This window comes from Vanessa cardui, chromosome 28 (assembly GCF_905220365.1).
Source record: "Vanessa cardui chromosome 28, ilVanCard2.1, whole genome shotgun sequence".
NCBI lineage: Eukaryota > Metazoa > Arthropoda > Insecta > Lepidoptera > Nymphalidae > Vanessa > Vanessa cardui.
Genome location: NC_061150.1, coordinates 5,548,551 through 5,561,788, shown reverse-complemented (window position 1 = coordinate 5,561,788; position 13,238 = coordinate 5,548,551). Strand labels below are relative to the sequence as shown.

The following is a 13,238-nucleotide window of genomic DNA, read 5'->3' as shown; positions in this document are numbered from 1 at the left end:
AAATAAACGTGTAAAATAAACGCGCGGCACACTTTTTTGTGTTGTAAAGTATGGGTATAAGTATAACATATCTGTTTATTAGAATATCATTGCTGTGTATAGATTGATCTCCCTCGCCAACTTTAGAAAAAGTTTGTTACGCCAAATTAAACCTGTTTAGTAATATATGACATTGTCAAAAAAAAAAACTAATATACATAAAAAAACATTGTGTAATCATTGAGTAGAGTAAATAATACGATTGCATTTACAATTAATAATTATTTTATTGTTTTTAAATTAATATTAATTTGTTACAAATGGCGCTTAAAGAAAATAAAAATTTATACGCTGAGTGTAGTCATATCAAGCGGATAAAACCTGATGCTAAAGCCACTGAAGGTAAATCATTTGTTAGCTAAAGTTATTATGTTAATTAATTGTTGAACGATCACTCTTGATATTAATTAATAACGTTCTTATTTATTATTATTATTATTAAGCAAAGAATATATAAAACGATACAGTAATGAAAATGAAAGTTACCATGTTCCCGGATCAGTTTCCCGCCAATGTTTTTATTTTTATAATGTTGCCCACTTAAAAAAATCGTAGCGACAACACATTTTATTATTCTCTTGAAATATAATAAAGACTATTCCACTATTTCTCTCGTTTAACAGAATGTCGGCAAATAGTACACGCACTACTAAAATAATATGACGATTTGCAAGTTTTATAAATCCATACTCAGCTCGAGTAGTATATAATAAATAAATTTATATATAATATAATATAATAAATAAATTTATATATAATATAATATAATAAATAAATTTATTTAACATAATAAGTTTCAATCGGCATAATTCCAAGTTGTACAATCAATCACCCTTAATTTTAAGATAACCCTGTAATAAAACGCTAAATCTCCAATCTAGTGTTTTTTCCCACTCCCCGTTCAAAATCCACCGCCTTTTGTTTTTCTCGTGGCAGGCAGTACCAGCTCGCACCACGCCACGAGAGGAAGTGACGGGAGTCCCACAATACGGTGTTGATAACCGAATAATAATACTAATAAACGATATTTCAATTAAATAAAGGTATTTAAAAATGAAAACCGTAAATATTATTTCAATTGAAATTATATAAGTATATTTAAAAAAATATTATACAAGTGTCAAGCGTTGGTAGCGCGCACGCCAAGATAACAAGTTTATTGTTCTTTTGCGGTACTAGATATATAATAACATATTAATGAATATTTAAAGGTTTATGTTTTGTATAAACATATATTATCTGTGTAGCTATGCATCTGTCATCTCGAATGACACTTCGCAAAAGAGCGGGAAAATAAGATTTATAAAAATGGGCGCGCGGTGAAGACGGCTTGTGCACAGTAAACAAAAACTAGACTATATAACTCTACGTATAAATAATTATAACGACCAATGACGTCTTGTCAAATCAAGGTCAATTTTTTTTGTTTGTCTGTGATTAAAATAATAATAGTCTGTAAGTATACTGTAAACAAACACTTGGTGGTAGGGCTTTGTGCAAGCCCGTCTGGGTAGGTACCACCCACTCATCAGTTATTCTACCGCCAAACAACAGTACTCAGTATTGTTGTGTTCCGGTTAGAAGGGTGAGTGAGCCAGTGTAACAACAGGCACAAGGGACATAGCATCTTAGTTCCCAAGGTTGGTGGCGCATTGACGATGTAAGGAATAGTTGATATTTCCTACAGCGTCATTGTCTATGGGTGATGGTGACCACTTACCATCAGGTGGCCCATATGCTCGTTCGTCAACATATACCATAAAAAAACACGAATTATATGCGAAAGCATTCTCACGAAGGCTCCAAAAACAACCATGTTTATCAAGGCATATTATTCGATACAAGATTTTATAGATGATAAAAAAGCGTGGAGTTAATACTCGTTGACTTCCAGGCAGGATATATTAATTTAAACAATTGTATTTAACTAACATGACTGTATTTTTTAAATGTTGAAAAAGAGTAACTACTGAGTTTCTTGCCGGTTATTCTCGGTAGGATCTACTTTCCGAACCGGTCGTAACTTCACTTAATTGTTAAATGACGATTCCAAAGTGCTTGTAAAAGCCTCCTTGAATAAAATTTATTTTGATTTTGATTTTGAAATCCCCAGCTTCGCACGGGTGCAATGCTGATACTAAATGTACTACAGAATTTGTTTACTTACGACGTCACATTAGAAACTTCTAAATTTATCAGTGTTTCTTTACTATTCTGTCCATGTATTATATACAAAAACCTTCCTCTCGAATCACTCTATCTATTTAAAAAAACTGCATCAAAATCAGTTGCGTAATTTTAAAGATCTAAGCATACATAGGGACAGACAGCGATAATCACCTTTTTATACTATGTAATGATAATGATATTAATTAATTATAATACCTTTGACGTCTAAATTAATATATTCTAACAAACCCTATGATTAATTAAATAAAAAAAATATAACACGAATGACTAACCTATACTTTACAGATCTTTATTTATTTATAATTGAACACAATTACCATCACGACATAACTTTAATCAGTTACAAGAATATTTCAAAACATATTCAATTATATATTCAATTCTTGTCTATGAGCGGTCTAACCAGGGCCGTATTTAGGGGAGGGCAACCGGGGCAACTGCCCTGGGGCCTCCACATTAGTGGGAGCCACAGTTTTCAGCAAGTTAACAAATACCGAGATATAGTCAAATTATAATAATGTTATTATTTAATATTTTAAAATTTACCGATCCAAGTAAATAAATCATAGCTTACTGATTGAAATAAAAAAAGTAATTAATTCATGATAATATAATTATTAGGTTGTCTGTTTGTCTAGGGCCCCCACTGCTTTGTGGCCCGGGGGCCTCCAGACCTTTAAATCCGGCTTTGGGTCTAACACTATTTATTTTGAAACAGAAATAGCCAGAGAAATTGGTCAGAACTATCGGACGATACCGACATTCGAAAAGGGCCTCTTCGACTATACATATATGAACCATTATTCGCTGCAACGAAATGAATTACTAAAATGTCGCTGGAGGGAATACAAGAAACATATCGAGGAACGCGTGTTTGCCCCTTTTCAATTCCCTTGCATAAGGTAAAGTAATGATTAATAAAACTCGCGTCTATCTATGACTTAAACTAAAAACGTCTCAAACGCCTTGATTATTCTGTGCTTATAATCCCTTTTGTGCTCAGCGGTGAACATCGTGAAACCTACATGTAGTATTTGAAAATCTGCTGCGTGGAGTAGGTTTTTGGACATGTAAAGCGTTAAAGATTGACCGTAGTGAAGGAATATTCGCTCCAATATTTTCAAACATCTCATCTCAAAATTGGGGCAAAGCCCTAGCTCTACAGTGTTATTTTTGTTTTAGTTTTCACTAGCAACCCTTCCCGGCTTCGCAAGGAAGCAATACTGATACTAAATATTCTGAAGAATTTGTTTATTTACGACACACATTAGAAACTTTTAAAATTATCAGCGTTTCTTTAATATATAGTCCATGTATTATATACATAAACCTTCCTCTCTATTAAAAAGGCCGGATCAAAATCCGTTGCATAGTTACAGACAGCGGTGAGCGACTTTGTTTTATAGTATGTAATGATGATCGATATTCAAAAGATACAACTGTACTTCACCACAAAACACTAATTATTTGTAATGATTTGTTCTGGTTTTAACGAGCCACTATAATTATTGGCAGTAGCGTAACTATCCTAGGGCCAGATCCTCTAAACTTAAGCTCCTGAAGCTAGAAAAACACGACTCTGCGCAATTTTTTTTTATTTGGCATATATAATTTTAAAGGGTAACTATTAGATAAAGAGGGATGGGAAAGAGAGGGTGAGGGCTCGATTCTTTTTCTATACACCGGAGCCCTTCCTCACCAAGCTTCGTCACTGATTATTGGCATATTTAGCTTGATAGCTAACTTAAGATATTTAACATTCTATATTTCGTTTGGCGCTACTTTGACTGTATGTGAGACTAGCATTCCTCTCTCTAATGGGGCTTTATAAAGAAATTTAGTAATGGACATGCTATCCTTGATTAAAATACTCTGTAACAGGATTTTGTGCTAGGTGGTCTGCTTGCACACCACCTCATCCGAATCCTCTCATCAGATCTACCGTAATAATGCTTAGTAAAGTCATGTTCCTAAAGTGATTGAGCCAGTGTAACTACAGGCACAAGGGATGTAACGCCCCAGCTTTAATTTGTGGGCTGAGTTCATTTGCGATGTAAGGAATGGTTAATGGTTCCTTCTCCTCAATGGGTAAGAAGGCCTTAACAACAACAATAACATCAGCCTGTAAATTTTCCACTGCTGGGCTAAGGCCTCGTCTTCCTTAGAGAAGGTTTGAAACATATTCACACACACACATGTGGCAGAATTTCTAAGAATTTAGACACATGCAGGTTTCTTCATGATATTTTTGTTCTCTGCCGAGCACGAGATGCATTATAAACACAAATTAAGCACATATATGTATATATATAGTGGTGCTGCCTGTGTTTGAACTCGCAATCATCGGTTAAGATGCACGCGTTCTCACCACTGGGCCATTTCGGCTCTTAGCCCAGCAATGGGAAATTTTTGGGCTGTTGTTGGTTGTTGTTGTTGTAAGGTTTATATTTCTTGTATGCATGGTAATGATCATTTTCAATGGGATGGCCCATTTACTTATCTGTCAAGAAATATTATAAAAAAAACTGAAAATGGAGCAAATGTTTTCGCCATTTTATCAAGTCTGGGCTAAAAAAGTAAATACGTATTTGAAATAAAGTTATTGTTTTAGAGATCTACATTTTTACAACGGTTGTATTCGATTCTTACCTGGCGAATCGATATATCGATATCCGGAACATCGAATGAAACTGACAGCAGGACCCGGAGTCGATTTTCGCGGTCAAATGCCCATCCCTCAAGAACTGCTCATGAAACGAGGAAGAATTGAAAAGAAGAGCGACGGAGAAAATATTGTTAAGAAAAATAAGAAGTCAGCGAAAACCAAAAAGTAATAAATTGTTCGAAATGTATTTCTTAAAATAAATCAAATTACTCAAGATTTCTGTTTTTCTTAATATTATACGTCTCATATTCCGTCTTCATAGTTCTATTCCAAACTAGGATAATTAAATAAATAAATTCACCACTCTTCGTGGTAGGGCTTTGTGCAAGCCCGCCTGGGTAGGTACCACCCACTCATCAGATGTTCTACGGCTAAACGTACGTACGCAGTATTGTTGTGTTCCGGTTTGAATGGTGAGTGAGCCAGTGTAACTACAGGCACAAGGGACATAGCATCTTAGTTCCCAAGATTGGTGGCGCATTGTATGTATAGAATAGTTAATAGAATAGAATAGTTAATAATAAAGATGTATAGAATAGTTAATATTTCTTACAGCGTCATCGTCTACGGGTGATGATGACCACTTACCATCAGGTGGCTCATATGCTCGTCCGCCAAACTATTCCTTAAAAAAAATCCAAGTTCCAGGGTTCGGTTTCCGGGCTGAGTCCGTGTAAATTATTATCATTAGTTTTCTATGTTGTCTTGTGTCTGGATGTTTGTGGGACCGTCATTACTTCTGTTTTTCCATAACACAAGTGCTTTAACTACTTACATTACGATCAGAGTAACGGATGTGATGTCAAATATTATTTATTTATTATAATCTTAGAAAATATACAGTGTACACATATTTGGTTACATAAAAGTGTGCTAAGCAGTTATTGCACCACACTTATGATACCGATTAGAACTTTACCTGAAGTCCATCGTGCAGCGTCCTATTTACTTCAATGATTTATTTTATACAGCAAAATAATTAAAATGTTTTCATTACGATTTCGTATTCCCATTAATAAAATAATTTAGAATATTTATTTTCCTTTTTATTACGTACAATGATATTCTAATAAACAGATATGTTATATCCATACTAAACAACAGAAAAAAGTGTGTCGCGCCGGGGACCGTTTATTTTAGTTTATTTTTACATTTCGTTAAAAGTAAAAAGGATAGCTTGATAAAAACAATAAGTAAAAGGGATAACTAGATGTTTTAGTAATTAGGACGTTTTCTAGTCTTTACTTTTTGCGCGTTAATAACATAATATCTGATTACTAAAACATCATTGACTAATTATTAAAACTTTGCCTCAAGTCAATTCATTCAAGAATGAATTCTTGAATGAATTATTGAATAAAAAAATAATTAAAAAAGTTTTAATTTCGATTATATAAGCTGTATTCCTATTTATAAAATCATTTAGAATTTTTTTTTTTCGATTTTAATGCGTAGTACAAACGAAACGCACTTGTCGTATATGTTCATGACATATGTCAATAATACCTGTCAAAATGGTATAAGAATGTTTTGTATTGCTTGTTAAATTTAACTTTGCAATGATATTATTGAATATTAAGTATAAAAATAATTAATGAATATTTTAAATATGGACGCCGGGATTATGGTTGAAACTTTGCCGATACTCGGTACTTGTAATTTATGCTTAGACGAAGGTGTCGTCAAGAGTATGCTTATTAAACAAAATAGTGAAAATAAAAGGGATTCGTACACGGATATGTTATTTAAATGTTTTTCTATTGATGTAAGTGGACTTATATTTTATACCTACGTGTTGATATTTCTATTCTTATTAAAAAAATTAAAAAACTAAAAAAAAAAACGATCGTATCTATGTTTATCTTCTGCTTATTCTGAATAAGTAATTAGCAGTCTTATAACTTATTAATAACAGTGTTGTACGAACAACTTATGCTTTAATTTATAAAAATTTTAAAACACAATTTTATAGTTCCTTTTTATGTTAAAAATATATATATATATTTATCAATAGCAATTTTAAGTAGCAACTAAGTTACATATTAAGTTATAATTAGCCAGTTAAAATTACTAATTGTATAATCCTCCAGATTTGGGCCTAGACCCAGTAGAAAATTATGATTAAAAAAAATATTGCTTTAATAGAAGTGTTGTATTAATTTAGTATAAGATTACTATGTACTGTTTCCTCCACAAAAAAATAAATGTTTTTAGTACATAGTAAAAAAAATTGTAGTATAAACTTTTTGCACTAGTGCAGTGTAATATATATTGTGTCCAAATTTTATAATCTATGTTTGATTATTTAAATTTACTTTTAAAAATGGAACCAATCAATTTAGTTGCACTGGTTTTTTAATTTACAGATCTTGAGCTGTTATGAACATTTTTATTTAAGAAAATTACATCAAATATTTTGATAAATTAAATTAAATTTCAGATGACAGAATTGGACTTAGATGATACAAAGCGTCTTATATGTGAAGGTTGTATTAAACAACTTGAATTATCTCTGAAGTTTAAGGATCAAGTCGAAAGATCGTTAAAGACCCTGGAAGCTACTATTCGATTAAAGAGTAAGTAAAGTATATCAAATTATACCCTATACTTATTAACAAAATATGTGCCAGACTTGTATCTCTATCCGATGAATACTTTTGTAGATACTATCCCATCAAAAACATAAATGTAAAATGAGAGCCAAGTACAATATTAATATATAGGCCTTGGTTATTAACTTCAACGACAAAAGAAGTGAGATCTAAATGTGTGCCAAGTACAATGGCCACTCCTGAATGCATTTATAACTACATAAAACATCATTTATTTCCATAACTTAGGATAGTATATTTTAGTCTAAGGACTGACTTGGCTGGTTCTCATAGTAGGCTATTCAATTTTTGCTGCCCTACTGACTTGAATTTCAAATTAATTACATTTATTCTGAAATTGCAACTATATGGTTTGTGTTCTCATTACATCGGCTTTTTCCCCGTATTAGTAAGATTATGAACTAGGTGATATTTCTGTCAGTTACTAGATTATTTTTCTATGTAGTGACGTAATGTGTATACATATAATTATAAGTTTTTTTTTATTTCTGTAAGATAATAACAAATTTGGGCTAAATTTGCCGCCCCTCTAAATCTGCCGCCCTAGGCTCTAGCCTACTTAGCTTATTGGCAAATCCGCCACTGTTGTCAGCATAATAGTAGCTATTCTTTACTATATTTTGTTTATATATATTTTTAGAACCAGAAGTAGGAAGTAGGTTAACCTCTAAAACAATTATCTTTAATTTAAAATAACAATCAATAATCACATTACACCGTAATAATTATAATTGCAATTCTGAATGTGTCAACTACGAATCTTCCGCATTTTGTTTTTTTTTTAAAGTGAAGTTGTGTGATGTTGCTTGTTTATTCCAACAATACATATATATCTTGCTGTTTCTTTTTGTTCCAGAAGCCAGTCAAGCACATGAATGTGTGAAGGTTGAACTTCCAACAAACAAAGATGGTGAGATTCTTTGATCAAATGGTATTCTCAGCAGACTATCCAAATAGACAGATATCAATTCAATTTAAAGTAAAAAAAAACTAAAATATTGCCATGGTTTATCTTTTAGTTTCAATCTTATTTAATCTGTATTCAAGTCAATGACATTCCTTTTTCTTTTAAAGCTGAATGCACATAGATTTCTGGCTATTTTTCTTAAAAGTGAAAAAAGTAGTATTACTCAATAAATTACTAGTATGGCGCTTTTAGCTGGAGAGTATTATCTGAAATAAATATGTAAGCGTTTATTAATTTTTTAAACATTCTGAAATGAGAGCCAAGTTCAATCTTGTGATATAGGATTTAGTTGTTGATGTTGACTTCAACAGCGAGAAGTGAGATCCAAATGGGTGTCAAATTCAATGGTCAGTCCTGAAATTTATTATAACTACATAAAATAAAATTTCTTCTTATAATTTTGCAGAATATATTGTAGCCCAAGGACTGATTTGGCTAGTATTCTGATTACCTATCTGTATGCCAAATTCGAACCTTCTAGGTCACCTGGGACTGGGTTATATTTTCGACCAATGGTCAGTCAATGATAAAAATGACCATTTTTGGATGTTAACATCTAAATAACCGTTTTAGATGTGTTTATGAAATTTGAGGCACATGTCTCGCATATCTTTTTATATAAGCTGAATTTGACACGTTTATGTGAAATAGTTTTTTAGTTACGATTTGGGTTAAAAGAGCTTCCAAATGGTTCGTGCACCACCGTGTGTATTAAACAGAAAAATGTACTGAACCAATCAAAATCAAAATATTTTAACTTTTATATATATATAAGCGGGCTATTACAAGCACTTTTATCGTCATTTAACAATTAAGTGAAGCTACCACCGGTTCGGAAAGTATATTCTACCGAGAAGAACCGGCAAGAAACTCAGTAGTTACTCTTTTTCATCATTTAAAAAACACAATAATATTAGTTAAATACAATTATATATGTATGAAAGGTATCCTGCCTGTAAGTCAACAGGTATTAATTCCAAGCTTATTTTATCATCTACAATTATAACAGACGATGCAGTGCACGTGAAGATATTGAGACCGTTTTCTTTTTATAGAAATATTACAAGAAGCTCTGAAAAACGTGAACGATGATCTCGCAGCTGTGATCGGATGGTCCAAGGACACCTTCGAATGTGATGACTCCGGTATGTACTTGATACTAGTTGGGGGGGGGGGGGGCGTCAGTTGATACGCTTTGAATTCTACGCTTCGGAGATATTGGCAAATATAAATATAGTTATTGTGACCTTAAAATAGGCTATTTGACTGGTTTTTAAAAATCAATTTTATACTATTTAGTAGAGGTTAAGGAACCCAGTAAAAGTTCATTTTTTTATTTCTAGTACATATTTGCCGAAAAATATCATATTAAAAATTCCATATTTAAATATCGCACAAAAACGCTAATTTGACAATATGGAGCTGCAATGGGGTCGGTGACGTCACTTTCCCGTATTTTAATCTGTGGTGTAGTAGAAATGCAAGGTTTACAAGAAAGTGACTTCATAATAAGCCCGGCCAATCAGGAGCGTTTTGTGTCACGTGACAAACGTATGAATAAGTGCATTTTTATTTATGGATTTTTGAATAAATTAAGTATTATTTTCAACTTTCGTTTTTTTTTTTGTTTCGTTAAACTCATAATATATACTGATTACAATAATTCACAATTTATTTTTCGCATTGTCAAATAGCCTATTAAGTTGTTTATTTTGGAACCAAGTGCCATTATGCGCTACGAGATGTGCAATACCATCGTGCCGCTACGAAAAGCGAAGGTGGCAAGGTACACTTGACGTCTAACCCAAAAAAAGCCGAGGCAACTGGTGGTCTATATAAGGAAGAAAGACTGATGTATAGTAGGACCCAAATTAGATGTAGCATCGGAAAATGCAATGGAATGAAATTAAAACCGATTACTGCCGATTTATACAACCAATAGAAATAGCTCCCTATCGGGCCATTCGACGCTATTCGTTGCTATAGATTCAGGCGTCAAAGAAAGCAAGTGCATGTAAATCCACGTGTCAAATTGACGAATATATTAGGTCATATGATATTACAAGTTATTACGTTTGTGCAAAGATCATATTCGCATGAGAAAGAAATAATTTGGTATAGCGTACGCAATTCGGATGTGATCGGTTTTACGAATTTTGCCGACGCGACATCTAAGTTGTGTCGTACTATACCAAAATTGTGCTTCCGAAACAACATTTAACAAAAGTTACTTTAAACTTAATTTCTCAATGTATGGTACATGGCGCTTAAGCTGTTTATCCTTTGCAGTGACGATCTTTCTTTTTGTTATAGACGATGACAGATTGATATTCCGGAGCGTTAAACAAGAAGATGATACAGACGTCGACGATGACACAGGTGCGTTATATACCATACCCTTGAAATCCCATTGCTGGACAAAGATTTTGTCTCTTGTTTAGGAGAAATGTGACTCAGATAATGTATATAGTCATTAGACCAAAATAATTCTGATATATGTCGATCTAAAAGCATTTTAGTTCACTGGCTAACTGTGGATTTTTGTCCAGTATTGGGAATTTAAGTGCCCAAATATTTTTTTTTATGATATAAGTTGGCGGACGAGCGTATGGGCCACCTGATGGTAAGTGGTCACCATCACCCATAGACAATGACGCTGTAAGAAATATTTACTATTCCTTACATCGTCAATGCGCCACCAACCTTGGGAACTAAGATGTTATATCCCTTGCGCCTGTAGTTACACTGGCTCACTCAACCTTCAAACCGGAACACAACAATACTGAGTTCTATTATTTGGCGATAGAATAACTGGTGAGTGGGTACCTACCCAGACGGGCTTGCACAAAGCCCTACCACCAAGAAAACTATTATTCAACTATTTACCTCTAGCAAGACTAGGTATGCCTTCTACTGTGTAATCAACTAATTATAATGTTATTAATAATATATCATTAATCCAGAGTATTATCCAGCAAGTTTGAGTGACTTGATGATTAAGAAGGAACCAGAGGAATATAGAGCGAGGCGGACTAGGAAGAGAACATTGCCAACAAGCAAGAAGAAAGTGTCGTACTCCGTCAAGAAGCAGGCGGATTTGAAGGAAACGGAGAAGATGTTAGAGGTCGGACTGTTTCCGTTCAAAATGGGGAAAAATCAGTCGTACTCCTGCGCCATATGTCCAGAAAAGTCCACAGTCCTCGATGATATAAAAACCCATATAATGCAACACAATATAACAAACATCCACGTAGCCTTCAAGAAGATGATATCGTCGACGCTGCAGAAGTTCTACAAATCGTCAGGCAAATTCAGATGCAAGATATGCAGGGCCGAGATAACCGACTACGAGGCGTTAAAACAGCACATAAATTCCTGTGTGTCTGTCAAATCTGGAAGGGGTTGGAACAATTTGCCGTTCAAATTGGAAAAGGACCAATTGGACTGTCCGATTTGCCAGAAAACCTTCCTGAACTTCGTCAGCTTGAACACGCATATGAATGTACACTACCCGAATCACATCTGCGACAGTTGTGGCAAAGCTTTCGCCTCGAAAGCTCGTTTAAGAGGTCACATGCGGACCCACGAAATAGGCGATTTTCCGTGTAGATACTGCGACGCTGTATTCGACAGGGTTACGAAACGAGAGAATCACGTGTCGAAAGAGCACAAGTCGGGTATACGGTACGCGTGCAAGAGATGCAACATATCTCTGTCCTCTTTCTACGCGAGGCAGAAGCATCTGGCCGAAGTACACAATGAAGAGCTGAAGAGGTACAAATGCAAGGCATGTACCCAAAGTTACATAACTCCTGGCCATCTCTCCAGTCACGTGCGAAGAGACCATTTGAACGAGAGGAATCACAAGTGCACCAAGTGTGACCTGGCGTTCTACACGAGGAACTCCCTGAAAATGCACATGATCAAACACGACGGCGAAAGGATCCATTCGTGTAACATCTGCCACAAATCCTACCAGAGGAAGAAGACCCTGAGGGAACACATGCGCATACATAACAATGATAAGAGGTTCATATGTCCGGTGTGTGGGAGGGCTTTTACGCAAAAGTGTACCCTGAAGGGACACTTGAAGGTCCATGAGAGGAAGCCGGATGTCGATGAACGGGTACCTCAGCCCTTACATTCGATATAGGTGTTAGAGTAATGAAAAGCAAAGCTTGTAGTTTAACGAAATTGTTTTAGTGGAGGGAATGGCATCTGTGGTCTGTTGCTAAAGGGTGTAAAGTAACATCCTGTTTTATTTTTTTTGGGCCTCTCCTTTTGAGGTTAAGTTTAGAAGCTTTAGAGTCGAGATGGCCCAGTGGTTAGAACGCGTGCATCTTAACCAATGATTGCGGGGTCAAACCCAGGCAGGCACCGCTAATTCGTGTGCTTAATTTATCTTTATAATTCTCCTCGTGCTCAGCGGTGAAGGAAAACATCGTGAGTAAACCTGCATGTGACAAATTTCATAGAAATTCTGCCACATGTGTATTCCACCAACCCGCATTGGAACAGCGTGGTGGAATATGTTGCAAACCTTCTCCTCAAACGGAGAGGAGGCCTTTAGTCCTTTAGAGGCCCAGCAGTGGGAATTTCCAGGGTGTTGGTGTTGTTGTTGTTAGAACCTTTTTTCATCACGCTGCTCCAATACGGATTTGTGGATTTTTGTTGAAATCAGACACATGCAGGTTTCCTAACGATGTCTTCTTTCAACCCCGAGCCCAAATAAATTATTAATACAAATTAGAGCACATGATAATTC

At 34.6% G+C, this 13,238-nt stretch overlaps 1 protein-coding gene across 1 annotated transcript; it reads left to right on the top strand.

Moving 5' to 3' along the window:
- Positions 1 to 6,410: 6,410 nt before the first annotated feature.
- On the top strand, positions 6,411 to 12,769 carry LOC124541484 (zinc finger protein 567-like). The gene is made up of 6 exons (XM_047119400.1): positions 6,411 to 6,659; positions 7,335 to 7,470; positions 8,363 to 8,416; positions 9,529 to 9,618; positions 10,787 to 10,852; positions 11,437 to 12,769. Exons 1-6 carry the CDS (start codon positions 6,489 to 6,491, stop codon positions 12,624 to 12,626), a joined length of 1,707 nt encoding a protein of 568 aa, XP_046975356.1. The 5' UTR covers positions 6,411 to 6,488; the 3' UTR covers positions 12,627 to 12,769.
- The last annotated feature ends 469 nt before the right edge of the window (positions 12,770 to 13,238 follow it).